The sequence below is a fragment of the Protopterus annectens genome, chromosome 3.part1 (assembly GCF_019279795.1).
Source record: "Protopterus annectens isolate FY-2018-M chromosome 3.part1, PAN1.0, whole genome shotgun sequence".
Taxonomy (NCBI): Eukaryota; Metazoa; Chordata; order Ceratodontiformes; family Protopteridae; genus Protopterus; species Protopterus annectens.
In genome coordinates, this window is record NC_056732.1 from 1,031,038,684 (window position 1) to 1,031,063,384 (window position 24,701).

Genomic DNA, 24,701 nt, shown 5'->3' on the forward strand with positions numbered 1-24,701 from the left:
AGAGGGATACCTTGACTGACTCAAGACACACCAGAGGTAAGTTGAATGTAAGGGCCTAAAATCTGCACTCAGCACTTTAATGTTACTTGCATTCAAGCACTTTAATTTTACTTATGTTTAGCAGGAAAGACAAAACAACAGTATACAATTTTGAGGATTTTTACAAGGGTTACTTGTTCAAATGTCAGACAAGTAAAATTCTCAACAGGAATCTATGTCTGAGTGTTAGAAAGCCAGAAAGGTACAAGGTATACCACAGGGGAAGGAGGCAAACACTCAAGTAAAAAGAGCCCTATGGCTGACCAAAATGGTGACTTGCTTAATTCCACAGCACTGTAAGAAAAAGCTTAACAAATGTTTTTTAAGTGTGTGTGTCACCTACTTTGATTAATTGCTGGGAGAAACAGTTTTTGTTGTGGTGGTCAATTGCAATCCTGTAGACGTTCTGCAGGAGCTGCAGTATGCCAGTGTAGGTAAATGTAGAGTTCAAAATGAGTCACACCAGGTCAGTCAAGGGGGGGAAAGAGAGAGGGAAATCCTAAGCACCTAGATTTGAATAGAAGTCAATGTAAACGATAAGCTAAGACTTGACTTGCATAGATCACAAAGTCCACACACACACAAAAAAAGGGCACCCTTTAGAGAAAACTCCTCAAGAGCTGCCATAGCTAGAACCCACCTACTAGCAACTCTATTATACACTTCACCCAGCCTTAACCTCAAAAATAGATTTAGATAAATTAAATATATGCTATAACAAAATAGCTAAATCTGCTACTGGATCATTACACAGGTCACAATACCGTCTAGCCCCCAAAAATCTCTCCTGGCTTGAACTACCACAGCTTCTTGCACACAACCAAATAATCATGGCAACAAATTACTCTATAACCCTGAAAAAAAAACTCCTGCTCTCCAGAGCTTACTACAACCTTACTGTAATACTCAACATTACGATTGTCAAATAAACCTTTACTACAAAGTTTCTAAAACTTAACACTGCAGGAGACTCTTCCTATATCTCAAAAACCTGGAACTCCCTCCCCCATAATATTAGAACCACTGGCAACACACACCAGTTTTAAAAAAAATTAAACATTATCTGACACTTAGCTCTGCTCATGCAGTACCCCTTGCTGATCTCCTGTTATCATAAGTACACTCCATTAATTATTCAGCGTGATTCTTGGACAATGATATTTGCATTATGATTTTCCTTTTTTCTTTTTATTCTTAAATGTGTGATAAATCTAGAAAGATTTTCCTTTACAAATGTAAATTAATACTCAAAGGTTCCATATTTGATGTTGTATCTACTGTTAGACTTGCTGTATCTACTGTAACTTATGTTCTATATATTGTTTGTCATGCTGTATTTACTGTTACTAATGTATGTACCATCACTTTTTGTGGAGCTTTTCTCCCCGGGCCTCTGCTGAAAGTGGGCTCTGCCCAATCGGATTTTCCCGGTCAACAAATGTAAAATAAATACATACATAAATGAAACTTAATATAGGTTCACTGAAGTAGTTAGTTTAAAAAAAAAATAAAAACTACACATTTTAGAGTAAGAATGCCCACCTTACAGGTGAAGGGAAAATAAACTTTGGGAAAAAAAACTTTGGTACTTGACCTTTAAAGGGAGGTATTTGATCATTTTTATGCAAGAAAAAGAAAGATTCTCATCTGTTTGCTGGCAGTCAAACAGAAATAAAGGTGCATGTAGTATCCTCCAGAAAAATTCTTGCCACCTTAGACAGTCCTGACAAAACACTAACGGTGCTATATTTTGAACTCCACTAGTGAACCAAGCCTTGACAACTTTCAGATAATGTATCACAGATGTTCTTTGTTTGAGGCAACTAACTCTACAAATATGCAATAAAAAAACCTACCCTGAAAATCAGTGCAATAAAAACTCATTCAGATCCAGAAAAATCTGAAGTATTTTGTGGATAACTACAAAAAAGCAGCTCACATACTGCCTTAATAGAAAGAGTGCTTCAGCTCAGAGGTCTAAAAGCACTTGGAAGAACATAGCCTAGTAAACACCTATGAATATGTTTTGCATGGAGATTCATCAGTGAACATGCTAACAACCAAAATGACCTTTTTAGGCTTAGTCATGCATCCCAAATCTCTGACAAGTTCTTATGCCCTTGATAAATGTAAGCTGGGGCTTGGGAGATAAAACATTCACAAGCAGGGCCTGGGAGATGAACCATTTACAAGGCTGCCTGAGCCCTTCCCCTGTAGAGAGGACAAATTGTCTAGACTACAGTTTACTTGTCTGGGACATCTACAGCAGCAACTATTTTCACACCCTTTCACTACAGCATGAACTCTGCACTTGCCTTATGATAAGTAACATCATCTACCTCTATGGAACAGAGTATGTGCTTTTGCAACAGTTTAGACTGTGAACGGTGTGCACATCTCTCTGCTGTTATGCATGAGCAGCTTCAACCAATGTTCAACCTTTTGAGGCAGTACCAGTGGAGAGAGTTTGGCTGACATTTCTTCCTAAATACTTGCTTGGTCCTCCAAGTGCCAACCTTCAGTCATCTTCCTTGTTTTTTCATTTGTTCTACCACTGAATGGTTGTAAAGCATTTCAGCACTGAAATAAATAGGACATGTTGGAGGGACAGATTCATAAACCAGAGGCTCCCTTCACTCTGGAATAAAATCCCAGTCCAGGTTAGGCAGAGTCCCTCATTGATTCTCTTCAAGAGGAATCTTGATGAGTGGATGGGGGATCGTAGGTTTACCCCGGGTATCACTTCTGTGTCACTGTTAGACAGAGGCACAGTATACTAACCTCAAAAAAGGGCATAGCAAAATTAAATTAAAATGGGTGGCGAAAGCCAAACACACACTGGCTAGGCTTATAAATGCCCTAGGGCAGATAGCCTAGTATGAACCTATTACCAACAGACAGCTAGGGACAAGCACATGTCAGCAATCATCCATGGGTATATTTTGGATATTTTCTAGCCACAGTCCTAATCCATGAGTAGTATGTAATGCTATCAGCGTAGAGCTCTGTCTACAAACAATCCTTGTCTGGTACACCGATGCCCATGTGGACATTTAAGAAGCTTAGGCATGCGAATGCACATTTCTGGTCATATCAAGGCCTGAGATTTGAGCCAAACAAGTAGCATAAAAAAACTGACAAGTACTACTGAATAGCCAGCAGACTATTTAGAGCAATCTGTTTTGTCAAGCTTCAGTCAGGGAGGTGGACATACTCAGATATGTGAAGCTACTAAAATACAGAATTCAAACTGGTGGAATGAATCATGAGGAATTAAACCCGCACATAAGGCAGCTGTTTAATCTCAGCCTTACCACAGGATACGTGCCCAAGGAGTGGCGTACGGCAACTGTGGTCCCACTCCACAAAGGCGGTGCCTCTACGGACCCTGGTAATTACCGCCCCATAAGCTTAACAAGTCTAGTCTGCAAAGCTATGGAGAGGATCATAATGGAGCTCATAAACAAAGATATAGGGGACTTGCAGACATTGGACTCGACCCAGTTTGGCTTCGTCAAGGGCAGATCATGCCTTTTGAACTTGGTCGACTTCTTCGAAACGGTCACCAAGGCCATTGATGAGGGAAAGGCAGTCCATACAGCCTACCTTGACCTTGCAAAGGCTTTTGACACAATACCTCACTCGGGTATTGTAGAAAAACTTACCAGCTTAAATGTAAACCCATATGTCACAAAATGGGTTGCAAACTGGCTTAAGGACAGAACCCACAGGGTTAGAGTTGCTGGTGATATGTCAGACTCCAAGCCGGTCACAAGTAGTGTCCCACAGGGCTCGGTCCTTGGCCCCCTATTGTTCGGCATCTACTTCTCAGAAGTACAGGCCAACATGGGAGGACTTTGGCTGACAAAGTTTGCTGACTGCAAACTGGGCGCCATAGTGGAAAGTGCATCGGACACTGATATCCTTCAGAAGGGACTCACGGAAACAGATAGCTGGTGCCAGAGCCATGGCCTGAAGTTAAATGCCAAAAAATGTATAGTCATACCCTTTGTGAAAAACAAGGTAACCCCAAGCTACCATATAGGTGGCAATCCACTAAGCACAGAAGAGGTTATCAGGGACCTGGGGACCCAGGTTGACAGTGGCCTTTCTTTTGACACTCACGTTGCTAAAGTGGTTAGAAAGACCTAATGCATTGCCCACCTGATCATGAAGGGATTCACATCCAGATCTAGTGAGGTCATTGTTCCCCTGTACTCTTCACTTATCATACCAATGATCGAGTGCAATGCCCCATTCGGGATGTATCTCACCCGACATCTGCAGCAATTGGAGACACCCCAAAAGTTCCTCACCAAAAGGATAAAGGGACTCCAAAATCTGTCATATGCTGCCAGATTGAAGAAACTCCAGCTCTATTTAGTTGCATACCATCTGCTCAGAGGTGACATGTGCCTGACATACAAGGCCATGTCCAACCCGGAATTAATGGACATGCTCCACCTCAAAAAATCCAAATCCACCAAAACCACTAGAGCAAGCAACTTAAACCTTAGCACGGATATAAATAGGACGTGCTGGAGGGATAGATTTATCACTCAGAGACTCCCTCTGCTGTGGAATAAAATCCCGGTCCATGTGAGGCAGAGCACCTCGCTGGCTCTGTTCAAGAGAAATCTTGACCTGTGGATGGGATATCGTAGGTTTATCTCAGGAATCATCTCTGTGTCACTGCTGGACAGAGGCACAACAAACTAATGGGCACAGTATTTTTTCATATAAGGAGTGGCGTAAGCCACAAAAATTTGGGCTAGGCTTATAAATGCCTTAGGGCAGATAGCCTAGTATAAACCTATGAACCTATGAACCTATGTATGTAAAATATCAAGTCAACGTAATATATGTACTTATTTATTTTTGGAAAGAAACGGGAAAGCAATGCTCTAGATATAGGCTCCTTCTTTCACAGGGATGATGCTATGCTTAGCATATACTGTTAAGGAGAACATGACAGAAGAACTCCATATAGTTTTGCTTTCAGACAGTGGCACCTGGACTGCTGTATAGTTACATTAATATGACAGATGAGCAAAAAACAAAATTCAAATTTCTTAAATTACACAATCTCCTTAGCAGACGACTTCAGGATACTAGGAACATTAAATTATAAAATGCATATTCTTTGGGCAGGACTCAAACTTAAGTATTTATTTTCTAAACCTAAATCACAAAATGTAAAAAGTCAATCATGCTGCTTACTGACTTAGCTCACATCCTGGAAAGATGGAATTTCATCAGTTTCCTTAATGCTGTGCTTTATACCAGTCATCCTTGTAATTTTCTCATGTTTAAGCTGTGCTCCCTCATCCTTTGCATTTTGCTAAGACATGCATGCAATAATTGGCAGTTTTTTCTTACCTGGCACGATGCCTGGAAGCATACTGCTTCCAGTGCTGCTGACTGTTTCACCAGATAATTCTTTGACCTTAGCAGATTTTCTTTTTGGATATTCCTTTGGATTTTCAGTGAGAGTGTTTCTGATTTCCTTGTTGTTAGACACATCTTTATCAGCATCAGTTTCACAAGTAAAAGTTGCCATCTCCGATAGGCAGGGCCCTTTCATGCCAGCCTTGCTTTCTTTCACTTGTGTGCCAAACAAACTTGGGACAGAACGCTTACCCTTCATGTAACCACTTCTGGCTCCATCACCAACTCTTTCATCTACATTTGCCACTTTATGAGTCGCTACTGCTGCCTTTCCTTTAGCAATAACAACTTCACGTCTTTCACCGATGGACAGCCCACCATAGCAAGCAGCGGAACCTATTACAGTCTCTTGAGGGGCATCATTTCTGCCACTGAAGTCTCTGTGTTTGAGATGCAAATCAATAGCGTGGGATAATTCTTTAGCCTTTTCTTTATTATAATAATCTTGACCAGAGTGTGCCTGCAAAGCAGCTGACATCCCCATCACCTCTGATGAATTTAAATGAGGGATCTCTCCCCTTAATACAGCATCAAAATACTCTGCTTTAGCCTTTTTTTCCATAGTATGTTCCAAGTTAGTCTGCAGTAAAGCTTCTGCCACAGACAACTGCAGCCTATCCAAAACTTCATTTTTCCCATAACCCTCTGATGCTAATTGCTTTTTTTTATTAATAAGTTCCGTAAATACAGCAACTACTTGGGATACATTGGTATTAACGGAAACATCATTTATGGCAGAAGCAATAGTACTTAAACTCAGTATAGAATCACCAGTTGAAGAGGGCTTGTTTGCGGAAAGTGTTTTCAAGTCCAAAGCAGACTCAGCAATCTATTGCGAAAGGGGAAAAAAAAAAAGGCACCATTTAGAATATAGTACTAAAATCAAACTCTGGAACAAAATCTAATGCAGAAGACCATTAAAATCTTTCAATCACATGTTGATGCTTTAGGGGGGGAAGCAAGGCAAGCTAAGGAATTACACTACTAAAACAAGGCAGTTTAAAAACAAGAAGTAAGCAACATATGAAGTGGCACTGGGATAAGAGGGTCATGCTTGGCACATTCTACCTCCAAGAAAAAAAAAATAGTGCAAGAACAGTGACGTCCAAACAAATTACTGGATAAAATTAATTAGCGAATATCAAAACCAAAAAAACGTATGTACAAAAAGTTGTAGCAAAGGAAGCAAGTGGGAAGGAAATGGAGGCAAAGCAGCTATACTCTGACAGCAAAGTTGAGCTATCAGAGCAGAGTGAAAAAAAATACTATATACAAAAATGGTAAAGACTTTGATGAATTATGCAAAAAGAAAAATGACGGCATAGGAGAATGAGACTATACCAATTACCCATTATGATGAATTCAAGGCCCTGAAGATGGGGGGAAAAAGATGATCAACTAAAGTCATCAGAATTGGAGTTAGCAAGGGAAGACAAAATTGAGATGGATAGAGAAGCATGAAGTCCTCAAACGTCAAAAAGGGGCAGAAGGGAAAGACTGCAGAGACTGACAGCAGAGAACATGGATGTCCTGGACAAAGAAGAGATATTCTTACTGAGCACACCAAGTGTATGGTGTACAGAGATCAGGACAGATTCCCCCCTTCTGGTAATTAAAAACAAAATTACCAGCTCAAAGAAAGGCTGCGTTTGTTGTGGAAGAAGCGAACAACTCTGACAGCTGGACCACAAAAATTTTATACAGATCATGACTTCTCCCTGGAAAACAGACTATGGAGAAACTACTACACTCCAAATTTTAGGAAATGCAAACAGTTATATTTGCTCTTCAAAATGGTCTACTCAGTATTACTTAAAATATTGCTTTCACAATGGGCAAAAATTTTTACAGTTACAGAGGCAGTGATGGAATAACTTCAGAACAGGCCTGAGAACAAGAAAACTGGGGGGGGGGGGGGGGGGGCAAGGGTACTGAAATTCGAAAAGATGGGAGAAAGGTGGGCCACAATGCAGTTTCCATACTTCAAAAGGAAAACAAAGACAGACTCGCTCACACAGAAGGTCAGAGAGAACTTAAGGACAAACCAGAACAAAAAGTTTTAAGTGATAGTATGAAAGAATTAATAAGGATGGGCAGAAAGATCAATGACTTGAACAGCACCAAAGAAATGATCAAGACAGACTAATATGAGATAATAGCAACAAGTGCTTAGAGAATATCACACTGAAAAAGGACATTTGGGATTAGAGATGTTATGCCTATGTTCATGTGTCATGAAAACACTTTTAAACAATGTATACATTAAAATGATGAGCACAAAGCTTGAAATGTTTAAATTACTGGTGGACTGGGGAATAAAATGCTTATACTGGGGAGAAAGAGTAGAAAATCTCAACATAAATAAATTGACCTGTAGAAGCCAAATGTTCATGGAGGGTATGTAAGGCATAATTGTTTTGCAAATCATTGTTATGAAAAGTTTGTGATGCAATAATGACGTATGAGGGGGAAAGAGTAAGATGCACAAAAATTATAAACAATTATGCAACTAACACACAAGCCCAGGGCTAGGCAATACAGGGAAAAAGCCCATTAGAGAAAAGTTTGTTGTGACATGCTAGATACGGTAAAGGTTAAAAGGTAAAGGAGTAGAGCAAGACTAAGATGTCCCTAATAGGTTCCTGTACGACTATTCCCACAATCTGTACCAATATGACAGAATGGGAAACATAGCTCCCAACCTCTTAGATCAAGAAATCTGGACACAGCCAAGAATAATGGGGGAAAGGTCCAAAAATAGACAATTTTAAATATCACTGTTACAAACATAGAAAGTTGATAGAACAGATTTTGGTTTAGATTAAATTTTCTGAAGGGTATGAAGGCTGAATCTCATATCTGTCATTTTCTGAACTTCATTTCTCAATGACTTGCCAAGGATTTGCCAGAAAAATCAAAATTTTATGATTAACCAGCTAAAAATATGAGAGAAAATCTGGACATTTTGTGAAATTCTCTACAGTTGACAGGTATGATGGGAAAAGTGTATGTTAACTGCAAACATTTGCTAAATGCATACGAAAAGAAGGGAAACAACAAACAGAAGAGATAAGGGAGTTTACAGAAAGTAAAAAAAGGTAGGATCTAAAGGTGCTTCAACAAATTATTAGTTTAAGGGTATGCACACTTATGCAACCAGCTCATTGTACATTTTTTATTTATATTTTTCCCCTAACAGATTTATTTGTTTTTCAATGGAATTGTACAGGTTATAGGTCACATTAAAGGTGGGAAAAGTTTGTAAATGATTTATTGTGGTCTCATTTTTTATATCACAAAAACCTGGCATTTTAACAGGGGTGTGTACACTTTATATCCACTGTATTTTAAGCTGCTAAAATAAGACTGATACAAATTAAAACTAAAAACAAACCCAAAAGTAGTAAACAAAGAAGGTGCTACAAACACAAAAAGGGGATAGATGAAAAAGTGAGACAACAAAGAGGAAGATGGCAATTACTGTTTTGACAGGGAATGTTAATGGCTTTGTATAGAAAGTTACAAGACAGAAGGTGCAAGAATATATCAACAGGGTCAGACACAAGATAATGTTGCACTAAGTACATTAAATTGAGAGGAGCATGAAGCATTAATAAAACAAGTGCCTGGACTGGGGTATTATGCTGAAGCAAGGGGGGGGAGCTGTGTTAATAACCAGGAGGAACAGGAATAGAAAAAGAAGTTGAATTAAAGTAGATAGTGGGGGTAAGCTATGAAATGCTTGGGGGGAAAACTGGAGGGGTGGTGGTGGTGGGTTAACTTTTAGCAATGTACACTTGCCACCCAGAACTAATGAGGAAGAAGCGAGAAGTATACTAGAAAAAGTAACAAAAATACCAAGGTGTACCCCTGACAGGATAGGACTGGAATTTAGTTACAGACTGACTTCTGTGGTGGTGCAGCGGTAGCGTTGTTGCCTCACAGCAAGAGGTTCTCCCATTCGATTCTCGGCTGGGGTGTGGGGAGTGTCTTCTGTGTAGAGTCTGCATGTCCTCCAAGAGGTTGGGTGGGCGTATGAAAGACATGCGTAAATGGGCGTGCCTTCGTTGAAGGTTTAACGTCGAGCTGGCTCAGCGCTCGTGAAAATCTACTGCCAATTATTAGCGGACCGGAGTTCCACTGGGGCGACCCCTAACCGGGAAAAAGCCTAAAGACAACACACACATGCACACTAACGCACACGCACATGCACTGAGCTGATGATAGTGGGAGATCTTGAAAAAAGGCAGTCATGAAGGAAGATCGGTCCCTCAAATGGGTATGTAGAACAAATGCACGAGGAGACTGGAGATAAAACTGGAATAAAACTGAACTTTTCCATTTTATGCAGTAAGATTTGGCAGTTGATCAAGAGTGTAGAGAATTTACATTTCCAAAAAGCATGAATACCTAGTAAAACAAATGACCGTGCATCCAAGGTTACAGTCTGCCAAGGCTCAGAAGAATGAAAGCTAGAACCCCCGGTGCATTGTACAATGACAAGGCATTGCAGAAAGGGAAGACATTAGTGGAGTAGTCACTCAAACAGAAACTGCAGCAGTGAATCAGCAGAGCCATAGAGGATGTAAAAAGGCAAATATGAAAGTAAAAGTGGAAAAAGATTAAAGAGTGAGGGCTGAGATAAAGGTAAGTACAGTTGTGTAAACTTACCATAACTGTAGATGCTAGAGTGTATTCACTAATACACCCCGGGGATCACTTCTGTCTCTCTGCTCGTCAGTGGCACAGGAAAATAACTTTCGTGGGTGGCATAAGCCAGGGAACCTTGTTGGCTAGGCTTGCATAGGCCCTTGGGCAGATAGCCTAATACCTACCTATGAACCTATGTTGCAGTCATCACATTTGGGTTATCCCTGCCAGGGTAGCTCTCACTCAGCCCGAATACCAGAGGTTTAGTATTTCTGGGTCGGTTGCTGTCGCTCCAGGATTGACGTCAGGTCATCAGTGTTATAAAAACAGGCAGCCGACACCATTACATCAGTTTTTCTTGCCCTAAATGTCAGCAGTCCCCAATAAGGAGCTAGGTTATGGTGGAAGAACACCACCATTAGAAAGTAAATACCAAAAATTTCTTGTAAGGAAAGAGAGAGAGACAAAGGGAATGAAGGGAGGGAAACCAGGGCTGCAACAGTGAATACACTCTAACATCTACATTTATGGTAAGTGTACACAACTGTACTAGGTTCTTCGTGTTTCATTGCTGCAGTCATCACATTTGGGTTGATTCCCAAAGCTGAAGAAAAGGGTGGAGGCAGACAAGAAGACCGGGGCTGGCTAGGATGCCCTGCAAGCCTACAGTGGCAAAGCTTACCCTGGATTTGGAGAAGATAGGCAGGTGGGTAATGCTTGTTGATGGTATGAACAAAAGTCCATGTTGCAGCCCCCAGGATGTCCCTGGTGGGGACCCCCCCCCAAGGAAAGCTGCAGAGGTGGTGGTTGCTCTAGTGGAATGTGTCCTAACCCCCTGGGGGGAGGGTTTCCGTGCTGTCTGTAGCAGAAATGGATGCAATGTGCTATCCATTTGGAATTTGTTTGGACATAGCCTCACCCTCTGCTCCTGCAGCGAAGCTGACTAACTCATCAGTTTTTCTAAAAGATTTAGTCCTGTCTAGGTAGAATCTGAGCTGTCTGTGCACATCTAGAGTGTGTAGAATCCTTTCCCCCTTGTTTTGTGGGTTAGCGAAAAAGGTGGGCAAATGAATGGATTGGTTGAGCCCCACTGGACACCACTTTTAGCATGAAGGATGGGTTAAGTCCGGAGGGAGACCCTGTCAGCATGGAAAATGATGAATGGCTCTACAACCATAAGTGCTTGTAGCTCTGATACTCTTCTAGCGGAAGCGATGGCCAGAAGCAAGGCTGCCTTCCAAGAGAGAAATCAACTCTGCTGAAGCTGCAGGTTCAAAGGGGGGCAGGGTGAGCTTTTCCATCACAAAGTTTAGGTCCCAAGCTGGAGTAGGAGCTCTTGTGTGTGGCCTCAAGTTGTTAGCCTGTCTTAGGAACTGTTTGATGAAAGGGTGTGAGAAAAAAAGAGGTGGCTCTTTGCTGAAATGAGCAGATATACCAGAGGCATGTATTTTAATAGAAGGGAAGGATATACTCTTGTGTAGTAGGTCTGCCAGGTAATCCAGAATGAGAAGTAGGGTGGGCTCTGCCGTTCCGGCTAACTTAGCTTGGATATCCAGGTGCAAAACCTTTTCCACTTATCAGCATAAGACTTTCTAGTTCTGGGGCATCTGGCCTCATGTACATCTAGAACTCGTTTGCTTAGACTGGCAGCTTGAGGAGAGATCGGGGAATAAGCCAGGCTGCCAGATTGAGGGTTTGCAATTGGGGATGCATGAATTCTCCATTCCTCTACGTCAGGAGTGTAGGGATCTGAGGTAGGTGCCATGGGGGTAGGGGCGACAGGTTGTGCAGCAGTGGGTACCAGTGCTGCTGTGGCCAGTCTGGAGCAATCAGGATTGTCCTCAGTTTTTCCTCCCTTATTTTGAGCAGTACCCTTGAAATGAGAGGTAGAGGGGGACATGCACAGACAGAGAGGTTTTCCCACTGGGAGGATATATCATCCACTTTCCAGGCCTTGCTATGAGGTTCCTTGGTGCAGAATTTGTGAGCTGATGATTGGAGTGGGAAGCAACTAGGTCTGCCTTCGGGGTGCCCCATTTCTGGTTTACAATGGTGAAGGTACTTTGGTCTAGCTGGCACTCATGCAGGTCTAGCAGGTTTCTGCTTAGGTTGTCTGCCAGAGAGTTTAGAGTGCCTGGCAGGAATTGTGCTAACAGGTGTAGCTGCATGGTTGTGGCTGTGTGCTAACGGGTTATGGGGAGCCTGCACAGAGGACAAGAGCGAGTTCCTTCCTGCTTGTTGATGTACCACATCACTGTGGTGTTGTCTGTTTTGATCAGCAGAGGCCCCGAGGACAGTAGGGGGTCTGAAAGCTGTCAGGGCATGCTCAACAGCCAACATCTCTTTTTGGTTGATGTGTAGATGTATTTAATTTGGGCTCCACTGGCCCAGAATGCACCTGCCGTACAGGTGTGCACCCCAGGCATAGTCTGATGCATCTGTGGTGAGGGTCTGGGTGGCATGGGGAAGTGAGAAGGTATCATTGGTATAAGAGTTTCCAGGTCTTGAGAGTGCTGACACCAAAAGCTTTTTAGGTACCATTGTAGTTTCCAGTAAACCACGGGATGAGTTCCGAACCAAAAACCACAAATAAAACAAAAAGGTCCGGTCACATGAAGCAGTCAATGGAGGCAGCCACTAACACAATGAAAACCAAGTAATTCGACAGGATCCAAAATATAAAAAAATTTATCCTTAGATAACTGGTTTTTAATGGAATGTATTAAACAGAAGCATGTTCCCAAAGGGCTAAGAATTGATTAATAAATTCCCCAACAATACGATAGAGGGGACGGAGATGTTTAAAGATTTAGCTAATATTTTTAATGAATGTGGGTTAGCAATTATGAAAACTATAGTTAAGTAAAATGAGGTTATGTTGAATGTGTTGAAGGATGAAATTGATGTTTTAAATAATAAAATTAAGCAGTATTTGTTGTTTCCAGTTACAGAAAGCAAGCGTAAATATTTAATTCTATTTAAAGATGTGGAAAATGCTACATACAACTATAAATGAAGGGTCAAAAAACTTGAAAGGGATGATAGGGACTATCAAGAAAAGAAAGCCTATTTTGTAGGGTCACAATTTTATAGAAACAGGATCACTAATAGAACTTATAGAGGAAGGATGAGACAGGAAGATGGATACTATAATGGTGATTATTGGAGGAATGAAAAAAGGATGGACAGAGATGAAGTTAGACAAAATAATGGGAATATCACTTTAGAGATGGAAGAACCGAGGAGGTCAGAACGAATCAAGAACAGGGGAGTTCCCACTTATGCACAAGCATTGGGCAGGCAGAGATTTGGAACTTAGGGGGTACAGCATGTTCTCATAATTCAATCTTAATCAATAATGTATCTGAAAATGATGCGATGAATGTAGAACAAATGGACAACTCCATTGTAAGGGCAAATATTACAAAAAATGGTGGAGTTCATACACTAAATGAGTTTCATATATACAATTATACAGGCATAGATTTACGACTATTTTGAATTGTTTCATAAGGGCTTCACATTTGTACCAAATAAAAGGGGCAACGTTGGGAAGACCATGTTCGAAGTGAAGCTCTTTATGAGACAGCTAAATTTACAGGTTGAATTTGGTGACAATGGTTATGTAGGGGTTAATACAGTTAAAAAAAGTACATATACCCCCCCTCCCCTCCATCCTGAGTTAGTGAATTATGAAACTATGGTTATGAGTGAGATCAGGGATGTTTATAGAACGAAGAATTTTTTTCATAAGAATTTAACATCAGAAGAACAAAAAATGTTTGAAGAATTGAGAGGAGATAATTCACTGAGGGTGATTAAACCCGATAAGAGGGTGTAGTACTGATGTACCAATGGGACTACGCTGCCAAAATGTTTGAAATTCTTAACACAGGAGAAAGATACATGCAGGTATCACATGAAGAGTTTCTAATTGCATACCGAAGGATAGATTTAATTTTGGAAGACAACATAATGCAGGGTAGAATTAATGAACAACTGTATAATTTTTTCAAAGTTGATAAGCCATATATAGCCGATATGTTTGGGATACCAAAAATTCATAAAGATGTGAATGATCCTCCTTTGAGACCAGTGGTTAGTTCCAAGGGGTTCCAAGATACAACCTTTGGGTTATTTTGTGGACAAAAAACTGAAACTTTTTTATGCCCAGTATTTACATATCTTGATAGACTCCTGGGATTTCCTTACCAAGATGAGTATGTTGGACTTTAATGATGAGTATAAATTTGTGACAATAGATGTTAAGGACTTATTTTCGGTGATTCCACAAACATTAGGTTTATCTTGGTTTGAGGAAATGCTAGTGGAATTTAACTTATTGAACACCAATGATTTCCACAGTTTTGGAAAACATGGAATTAGTGCTTACTAACAATTATATATACCATCAAGGAGAATATTATCACCAGGTGGATGAAGTGGCTATGGGGGCAGTTTGTGCCCCTATATATGCCAATACTGTAATGTTATACTGGAAACTTGTTTTGTCTTTAAGAGTAAGTTTATGACACACAAAGTATTACAGATACCTGGATGATATTTTTGTTGTGTGGCATTGTCTGACAGGTTATCTTGGAATTTATGAATTATACTAATTCTACTACTTTTCTTTCTTTTACATATGAAGTTGGTGACCAGGAAGTACACTATTTAGATGTCAAGTTACAAAAGATTTACCTAACCTAAGATATACATCTGTATTTATAGGAAAAATTGTTTTTCCAATACTTACCTGCATTTTAAAAGTAGTCAATCCCAATATTCAGATGAAAAACATTTTAATAGGGTAGATGGTCAGAGCTGCCCGTATGACATCTGTAAGAGTGGATTTGGAGAAGGAATTGGAATTTATAGGTGGGTTGTTCTATGATAGAGGTTATCCCATAGACATGGTCAATAGTAAGAATGAGATTTTATTAGGATGGGGGACAAAATTTAAACCGCTTTTTCATAGTGGAGATGATACATTGAACACCACCACCTTAGTAAAGAAGGAAGAGAACATATTATACATGGTATCAACATTCAATGAAGATACTAAAAAGATACGTGACATTTTGATAAAATACTGGGATCTGTATAGGAAAATGCCCAATAAGTTGGAAGTTTTTAATAAGTCTCTAAAATTTGGTTATAAGAAAAATGATAACCTAAAAGAATTATTTGAGAAAGATGTTAGGGGTGAGGTTGTAGGCAAGACAGGTAATTTTAAATGTGGGCATTGTAATCAATTTATTTTTATAGCCAATAAAGAAGAATTGGCTATACCTGTACCATAATACAGATGCCATGTGAATGAACTATACAACTGTCGGACCAAAGAGGTGGTGTATATAGCATACTGTTTGGTATGTTATGGATTCTATACAGGCAAGACGGAACGTAGTTTAAAACAACGCATCTATGAGCACATGTATGAAATCAGCAAGAAGAAAGAAAACAATGCATTGTACAGCCATGCTTTAAATTGTGTGAACGCTGACTTCAAATTTTGGATATTGGAGATGGTTCAAATTACAGAAAGAGGGGGTGACTGGCAGAATAGGCTTGATTATAAGGAATTGATGTGGAAGTTGAGGCTTGATGCATGTGTTTTTCCTGGTCTAAATTACCATGTTAATATAACATCAGCATTGAAACTAAAAGCCATTTATTAGCAACTGATAAAGAACTGGGATAGAAAAATGTTTATGACTTTTTTTTTTTTGTGGCATATGTTTATGATGAAGCACTACTGCATTTTTGTATATAATTTTTGTATATATTTAGGTATGTGACATATCTATGTATCAATTACAATATGTAATTATTAACATTTATTTCATTCATATATATGCATTTTTTACATATAGGCTTATTTACAGAAAAGTTTTTAATGGCCTATTTATATAACAAGTACTTTACATATTAGTTTATTATAATATTTTTTACAGTAATGTATATGGATTATTCAAATGCAATTTATACGCATTATTTTATTTAACTGAATTTATTGGTGTCCATCCAATGACAAAGAGAGGCAAACTATTTAAATGATGAAGGGATGTGATGTAACAGATTCTGATGAAGTTTCCTGCTTGGAAAAGAAAGCGCTTAATCGGTGTGTTTGTATAATAAAGAACGTATTTTTTTTAGATTTTCAATCCTGTTGAATTACTTGGTTTTCATCCCGTTAGTGGCTGCCTTCATTGACTGCTTCGTGTGACCGGACCTTTTTGTTTTATTTACCATTGTAGTTTCCTCATATGCAGTCTGGCATATGGAATGAGCAGAATGCAATAAGTCATGAATCCTAGTGCTGGCAGGATTTTTCTTGTGGATAACTGGGTCCTGGTGGCTAGTTAGAAGTAGGTTGTCCGATAGGATTGTTTTTCTGGTGTAAGGAATGCCATCTGGGATGCTGTGTCCAGGCTTGCTCCCAGGAATGCAATTTTTTGTGTGGGTTCTAGTTTTGATTTCTTTTCGTTGATAGTATACCCCAGGGAGGTCAGCAGGTCCCTTACAAAGGTCAGGTGTTTCAGCAGCTTTTCCGGAATGTCTGCCTGAATCAGGCAGTTGTCTAAGTATGGGTAAATTTGAATATTTCTTTGCCTGCAAAAAGCAATGGCGGGAGCCAGACATTTTGTGAAAACTCTGGAAGCAGTTGATAAGCCAAAGGGAGGCACAGAGAACTGAAAGTGCAGTGATCCTGCTCTGAAACGTAGACATTTCCTGCATGATTCCCTGATTGGGATGTGTAGGTAAGGCCTCTTTTAGGTCTAGGGTGGCTAAATAAGCATCCTTTGAAAGCATAGGAAGAACCTGCTGGAGGGTGAGCATTTTGAATTTTGGTATCACCAGAAAAGTCTGTAGTAGAAACCTTGGCCTGTCTGTTCTGCAGGAACATGCTCTATTGTCCTCATAAAGAGGAGGGGAAAGGACTTGCTTTTTGGCCTCTGCCCACTGGTTTGGGGAGAGATCTGGGAACCCTTTTGGGGTTGGCAGAGTGTGAAAATAAAATCTGTATCCCTGGGACACTATGTTGAGGACCCAGCTGTCATTGGTACTGGTGGCCCAGTTGCTTGTGTGGAAGGAGAGTTTTCCTCTTAGGGGCAAGTGCAAGTGGGCAGGGGGAGTGGGAGTGTAAAGTAATTGTGAGCTCTTACCATAAGGGGGTGGGGCTTTGCATTCCCTGGTTCTGAAGAGGAGGAACTCTATTGCTTAGATCTCTGCATTCCCCAGGGCTGCTTCCCCTGGGTCTGGGCTGAGCTGACCTGGGGGGGGGGAGCAAGAAAGGACCAGTGCTTGGAGAGGCAATGCCTACTGAACCTCGGTGACTGGACCTGTAAGACGTCTAACTCTCTGCATAGATTTAGTTTTTTCTTCCATCCATTTTAGGACCTCTTCTGCCATGGTGCCAAATAAGTTGTCTCTGTGCAAGGGTGCGTCCAATAATTTGGATTTGACATGGTTTGGCAAGGTCTGTTCCTTAAGCCAAGCATGTATTCTAAGTACAGAACCAGTAACTGCTGGCCTGCAAGATGCTTTTAGGGCGTCAAAACCACATTGTAAGGTGTGCTTAGTTACTTAACTTGCAGAAAGCATTACCTCTTGTAACATTTTTCTGTACAAGCAGGGAAAGAAGATTTTTTGTTTAAGGAGTTCCATGGTATGTTGCTGATATTTCAGCATATGGAACTGACAGTTTAATGCTCTAATAAGCAAGAGAAGCAGAGGTGTATGACATTCCTTTTATTCATTTAGGTCCTTGTGAGATGACCTTGGGGTCAGCAGTAGGATTTTTTGAAAATTTGAGTGTGTCAGGGACTCTATAGTACCTGTGAGGTTTCCTGGGAGCAGGAGGGAGGGTGTCACAGGGTCAGGCTGGATTCCATAAAAACATCATCCGCAACATCCAGGACAGGAGGAATGGCCAGAGGTCTGTGCTGTGAAAGATTTAATAATTCCCAGAGTCTCTTTTTTGACTGAGGATAGTCCTGACATTCCCATTGGAAATGCTCTCTTAAAGTATGTAGGGTTTCCCCAAACGAAAAGTCCTCAAGTGGAGAGGCTGAAGGGACAGATTCCTCTGCATCAGAATCCTCATAAGCAGAGGAGTTGCACATCTCCATATTCATATGCATCAGACTCATCGGACTCCTGTTCAGATAAAACTACAGGGGACAAGTCTTTTTCTTTTGGAAGGGATAAGCCTGGCTTCCCCTGCCCTGATCAACATTATAAGGTCTTCCGCCATTTTAAGCATTTGAGACTGAAGCAAGGAAGGAAGGGCCTGAGCTTGGGTCGTCTTTTTTTTGGGTGTGGTTCATACTCTGGGGCTTAGAAACTCTGTAGTTTTCATAAGAAGTGTAGATGCGAAAGAAGTCGTCAGTCTGTGTTGAGTATCGGTAGTGTGAAGTACTTACTCGGAAGTCTGTGCCTGCTCAGCGGCTCCGGACCCATCCAAGGTAGAGACATCCAGAGGATCCTTAGTCTAATAGTCTTGCGGCATACCGAACTCCGAAAGGGTCTCTCTAGCGGCCTACGAATCTACAGAAGCAGGCATCAGGGGCTGCGAAAGCACCTCACTGAGGACCGGAGAGGTGATTACTAGCTTAACGGAAGCATCATCGGCAGTTTTGGACCTGTGCAGTCTCTGTCTTTAGCCTTAAGTTTTTTCTGAAGATCGGTTGTCGGATGGCTTACTGAAGCCATATTGGAAGTTGAGGGCCGAGTGAAAATATCTAGCTACAGTAAGGGCCCAATGACGTATAGTTCTGGCGCTAAACAAAGCACAAAAGCGGCAGTGGGGAACATCGTGGTCTGGGCCTAAACAAGTGACGCAGTAGGAATGAAAGTCTTGGTCTGGTATTTGCTTTACAAAGGCGAGACAATTGTTAACTTTCTGACATCAGTTAGACGAAGAAAAAAGGATCCCCAACAGGGTATTTAGCTTTAGAAGACTTCAATTCTGAAACGAAAAATTCAGGTAGCGGCCAACCGGCACTCGTGCAAACTGCTTCTGCTTCGGGCTCCTCGGCAAGAAAGACTGATGTAATGGCGTCGGCTGCCTGTTTTAATACCACTGACGATCTGACGTCAGTCCTGGAGTGACAGCAACCAATGCAGAAATACTAAGTCTCTGGTATATGGGTTGATTGAGAGCTACCCTGGCAGGGATAACCCAAATGTTATGACTACAACAGTGAAAAAACGAAGATCATGTCAAGCTTGGGAAAACAAAAGAAACTTACAAAAGTATACAATGGGAGTATTAAGGGACCTCCAGCAGGAGGAGACTGCAATAGGAGATGTAGGGAAGGAATTAAACTAAACAGAAGGGAAATGGAACACACATAGGTTCATGGGTTGGTACTGGGCTATCTGCCCGAAGGCATATATTAGCCCAGCCACATTGTGCGGTATTCACCGTCCCTTTAGCAGTTCCCTAGACCCTTGTACTAGCAGCTAGTACCCCTTGGCCCCTATCTAGTAGTGCTGTTGGTGTGATCCCCGGTGTGAACTTTCTCTTATCCATCCACTCATCAAGATTCCTCTTTAAGAGGAATAGTAAGGGGCTCTGTCTTATGTAGATCAGGACCCTGTTCCATAGTAAGGGAAGTCTCTGCGAAGGGAATCTATCCCTCCAGCATGTTATATTCATTGTTGCGTTGAGGTTTATATCCCTAGAGCATGTAGCTCGAGTAGATTTGGTTTTGCTAAGATGGTGCATGTTCAACAATTCTGGGTTGGACATGGCTCTGTATGTTAGACAGAGATCGCCTCTGAGAAAGCGGTATGCAACAGAGAACAGTCTTAGCTTTTTCAATCGTGCTGCATAGGGCAACTGTTTGAGGCCAGTAATCCTCTTGGTTAGGTACCTTTGTGGTCTCTCCAGCTGCTGGAGATGTCAAGCCAGGTACATTCCAATTGGTGCATTGTACTCAATAATGGGTCTGATGAGGGAAGTGTAGAGGGGCACCATTACATCCTTAGATCTTGATGAGAACCCTTTCGTGATCAGATGGGTCACATAGAAGGATTTTCTAACCACTTTGGCAACATGGTTATCAAAGGAAAGCTGACCATCTACTTGGGTCCCTAAATCCCTTATTTCTTCTTCAAATTTCAGGGGATTACCTCCTATGTTATACTTTGCGGGTACTCTGTTTTTTCCAAAGGGGATTGCTACGCATTTTTTTTGCATTTAGCTTGAGACCATGGCTTTGACACCATGCATCAGTCTCATTTAGGCCCTTCTGGAGGATCTCCATGTCGGCAGAAGACTATTATAGCACCCAGTTTGCAGTTGCCCGCAAACTTAGTCAGCCACAACCCTTCTGTGCTTGCCTGTACTTCTGAGAAGTATATGCCAAACAGGGGGGCCACCAGGACAGGGCCCTGAGGCACACCACTCGTTACTGGTCTGGATTCGGACATAGATCCCGCTACTCTTACTTTATGGGATCTGAGAGCCAGTTTGCGGTCCATCTTGTGACGTAAAGGTTTATGCCCAGGCTGGTGAGCTTATCAATAATACCTGAATGGGGAATGGTGTCAAATGCTTTAGCAAGGTCAAGGTAAACCGTGTGTACCTCCTTTCCCTTATCTATAGCCTGAGTAACTGTCACAAAGAAATCCACAAGGTTCAGGAGGCATGTTCTGCCCTTGACGAAGCCGAACTGTGTGGGGTCCAGCGACTGGGGGTTCCCAATCTCTCCATTTATGAGTTCCATAATGATTCGCTCCATAGCCTTACAGATCAGACTGGTCAGGCTTATTGGTCGGTAGTTCCCAGGGTCAGTTATGGCCCCACCCTTGTGTAGCAGGAATACCACTGACATGCGCCATTCTATGGGCACATATCCTGTGGAGAGGTTGAGACTGAACAGGGTATTAAGATGCGGGGTTAATTCCTTTTGGAGCTCGCGTATGACACAGCCTGGGACACCATCTGGTCCCATGGAGGCAGTGTTTTTAGCTTTAGATAGAGCCTTGTTAACCAACGTATCAGTAATAACTGGACTTGCACAGTCCCCTGGAATGGTAATAGGCCCTGTAGGTGGTGAGGGGGGGGGGGGGGGGAGAAATTTGCACTGAACCTGTCAGCCAAGATGTTGGCAATGTCAGAAGGGTCAGTGTATTTTGTTCCATTTTGTACTAGCTCAGAACAGACCTGAGCTTTGCCATTTAGGTTTTTGACGTAGTCTTAGAAGGCCTTATGGTTATGCTTGGCATCCTTGGCAACTTTCTTTTCAAAATTAGCTTTAGTTGACTTGAGGGCCCTCAATTTCTTACTAATGCTGATCAGGGATGGCTTTTCTACTTGAGATTTGGCCTTTTTTTGTATAAGTCTCCTCCTTTTATTGTAAAGTTTGCTTATGGACGGGGTCCACCAGACTGGTTTCTTCTTGCTTGAGGAAAGAGTCTTGGTTTTATTTGGGATAGCATGGTCCATGCAATCCTGAAGATGCATATATAGAGTACCTTGGTGTAGGACTCCTCATCCTGGATATCATTATCCTTCTGCAAGGGAATAGTGAAGCTTTCCACTTCGGATGCAAGTAGTTTGAAGTTTGTTTTGGAAAGGTTTTGGACTATGGTTTCCTTTGATTGGGGGAGGTAGAGGAGTGAGGATGTCCAGGGTTATCAGTTTGTGGTCGGATCTGACCAAGGAGGGAGTGATAACGGGTGTGGTACAATGGGCGCCCATATTTGTGATGATTAAATCCAATATGTTGTCCCCTCTAGTAGGGAAACATACTAGTTGTTCAAGGGCATTTGAATTTATAAATTCTATGAATCACTGAGCATAGGAGTTGGAACATTGGTAGTTCGCCCAGTCTATACCAGGGTAGTTGAAATCACCCAATATTATGGTGTTGGGTAGGACCTTTATATTTTCCAATATACATGTAGATAAGATTAGGAAACAAGTGGCCCTAAAGCAGAAATAGAGCCCACTCCCCAAAAACTCAAAAAAAATTAATATGTTAAGGCAACAAAAGGTTTAAAAAAGTTTAAATTAATATTGGTGATCTCCAGTTAGGAGAAATTAGTAAAGAGACTCACCAATTTGGAAAAATATTTTAAAAATATTAAGAACTTTACACAGCAAAAAAAAGTAGAAAGACTGGAAGACACTATCCAAAATTAATAGGAGGACTTATAAATTAACAGAGGAAGAAAAGTAGGATCTAGTATTCCTGACATCAAGAGAAGAGGAGAGTGGGAAAATCTGAAAGTTCAGGCAGGAAGAAAATCACCAGGCCATGATGGAATCCCAGTGGAAGTACTGAAGGACATGGCATTGAAGATTGATGAAAGGATCCGGTTATTTAACAAGATCAAGGAAGGAAAAGAATACCAGAATTCTGGAGGAAGGCAACAATCTCAGTTACACCAAAGGGAAAGACCCGGACAACCCAGGATCCCCTACAGATGAACAGCAGTCCTAAATCATGACCAAGATTTTTCCTTGAACAATAGTTGACAGAACAGCTTATATTACCAAATGTATTAAGACTATATCAATGTAGTTTTTTTAAAAGTCGACAAAATTGATAATATTCTGTTGGTGAACATGATTCAATAAGAGGTGGGAGAGGGGATAGGCAAACCCCAATGGTGATAATGGGGCTAGATGTAGAAAAGGCACTTGATACAATTTTGGGATATTATAGGGGTAAAGAGATTCCCAAAATAACAATTTAAAGCCTGTATTAGGAATCTAAAGCAAGAATTAAAGTAAACTAGAGTTAAAGAATTTTCAGTTGAGAGGCAAGAGGTAAGGATGCCAGTTGTTCCCATAACTATTTTCAATTTACTGAGAGCCACAAGCTTAAAGGGATTAAGCCACAAGGATTTAAGAGTGAATAGATAAATGTTAAATGTGCAGGGGATCAAAAGAAGCAAGATAAACTATTGGAAACAGTTGATAAATAGTGAAAAAAAAATGACTGGCAGGAAGTCAGGAGCAAGATGAAAAAGTGACAGGTTGGTATTCACAGGACTGAAGATATTAAAATATTATTCGACAATAGAAAAAAATGGGAAAAATGATACTTCAACTTCTAGCTGAAGCAAGGACAGGAAGCTGAGAAAGATTACTTAGACTTCATAAAGCAATAATATACAGTAACAAGGATAAATGTATAATCAGTTTAGTAAAACGGGACAAAACACTAGAAGTGGCATAAGAACAACACTGGAAAACGTTATAAAGTTACCAAAAAAAATAATGAAAACAAGCTTAACAGCCATTCTGAGTAGTAAAATCTTTGCATGGAAAGATTGAAGACTTTTTTTTTTCTTCCAACTCTGCCCTTAATGCTTCTAACAGACTGGAGGTTGAGGGAAAATTGAGAATAATAAATTTAACAGAATGGGCCTTGGATAAGGACTGTTAAATTTCATGCAGGAGTGCCAGAATGACTAGATGGGCCTGGCTAATGCTAAAATCCATCTTGACTGTGCGCAGAGAGTAATGGGGGACTAGCAGACGAGGACAAATACCCTTGGACCACATTAGAGTAAACAAAAATTATTCCTTAAATGAAAGACTGCTTTCTCTGTTATGGAAAAAAAGGAAAAGCTCTTTCAGGTCAGTAAAGAGAGACTTTGTGGAGCAAGATTTCTCTATGGCCACAAGGATGAAAAGGAGCAGATTTACACCATACTTCAAAAATCTGCAGGGATTTGAATTTATGTTTCAAATTAAGTTATCCAGCAATAATGAGAGCACTCTTTCCTCAGGTATAAAATCATCTGATGATCCAAAACAACTGGAAGGGGAGCTTGAGAGATAAACAGGCGAATGACACAAATACTGCTGCTCCAGACAAAGATAAAGAAAATAGTAGAAAGCTGGGACCCGAGGGAAAAAAATGGAAAAGAGATGGCCCATAAAACCTTTTCCAGTAATTAAAATGAAAATGGAAAAGAAACAGAAGAATGATGGGTTACACTAACAGGATAAGGGAGGGTGATCAGGAAACTGTGAACTGAACTTACTGGTTTCAGAGGACAAAGTATTAGAAACCTTTGTGACTGTCAATTAAAATTACTTGGAACTACTAATGTGGAGATATTAACTTCAAGAAATAGGTTAGTTAAGTGGGTTAGAGAAAAGTTCAAGTGTTTAGTGACTCACTTGTTTTGGAAGGAGTAGACATTTGTGGGATGTGCAACTGATGGGACATTGGCAGACAATGCACAAGACAACATGGTGGATTATTCTCACTATAAGACAATACAGCAGACTGCCGAAAGATAATGGTTTACACAAAGGAGAGACATGGACCAAACCAATAATGCTAAAGATGCATTCTATGAATACAGGTTGGTGGCCTGGATCTTATTATACTAGCAGTTTTAGACACTAATTTTTGTTTATTGGGCTCTTACAATAACTAAAGCAGTAAGATCTTAGGGAACAGAGTTTGCACAATTAATCAATCAAAGAGAGACTGGACGTCACACCCGCTTATTTTGATAAACACATTGAAGGCTCTACAAGGAGTAAACTAAGAAACTCAATGAAGTTACTTAAATTAACTGCC

The 24,701-nt window shown here is 40.8% G+C and overlaps 1 protein-coding gene across 1 annotated transcript in view; it reads right to left on the reverse strand.

Moving 5' to 3' along the window:
* The window catches only part of LOC122797745 (centrosomal protein of 192 kDa-like), a 1,194,871-nt gene that overhangs the window by 343,774 nt on the left and 826,396 nt on the right, over positions 1-24,701 (reverse strand). Inside the window, exon 13 of the mRNA XM_044066270.1 lies at positions 5,419-6,316. Within this exon, the coding sequence (XP_043922205.1) occupies positions 5,419-6,316 (898 nt within the window). The remainder of the gene's footprint in view (positions 1-5,418; positions 6,317-24,701) is intronic.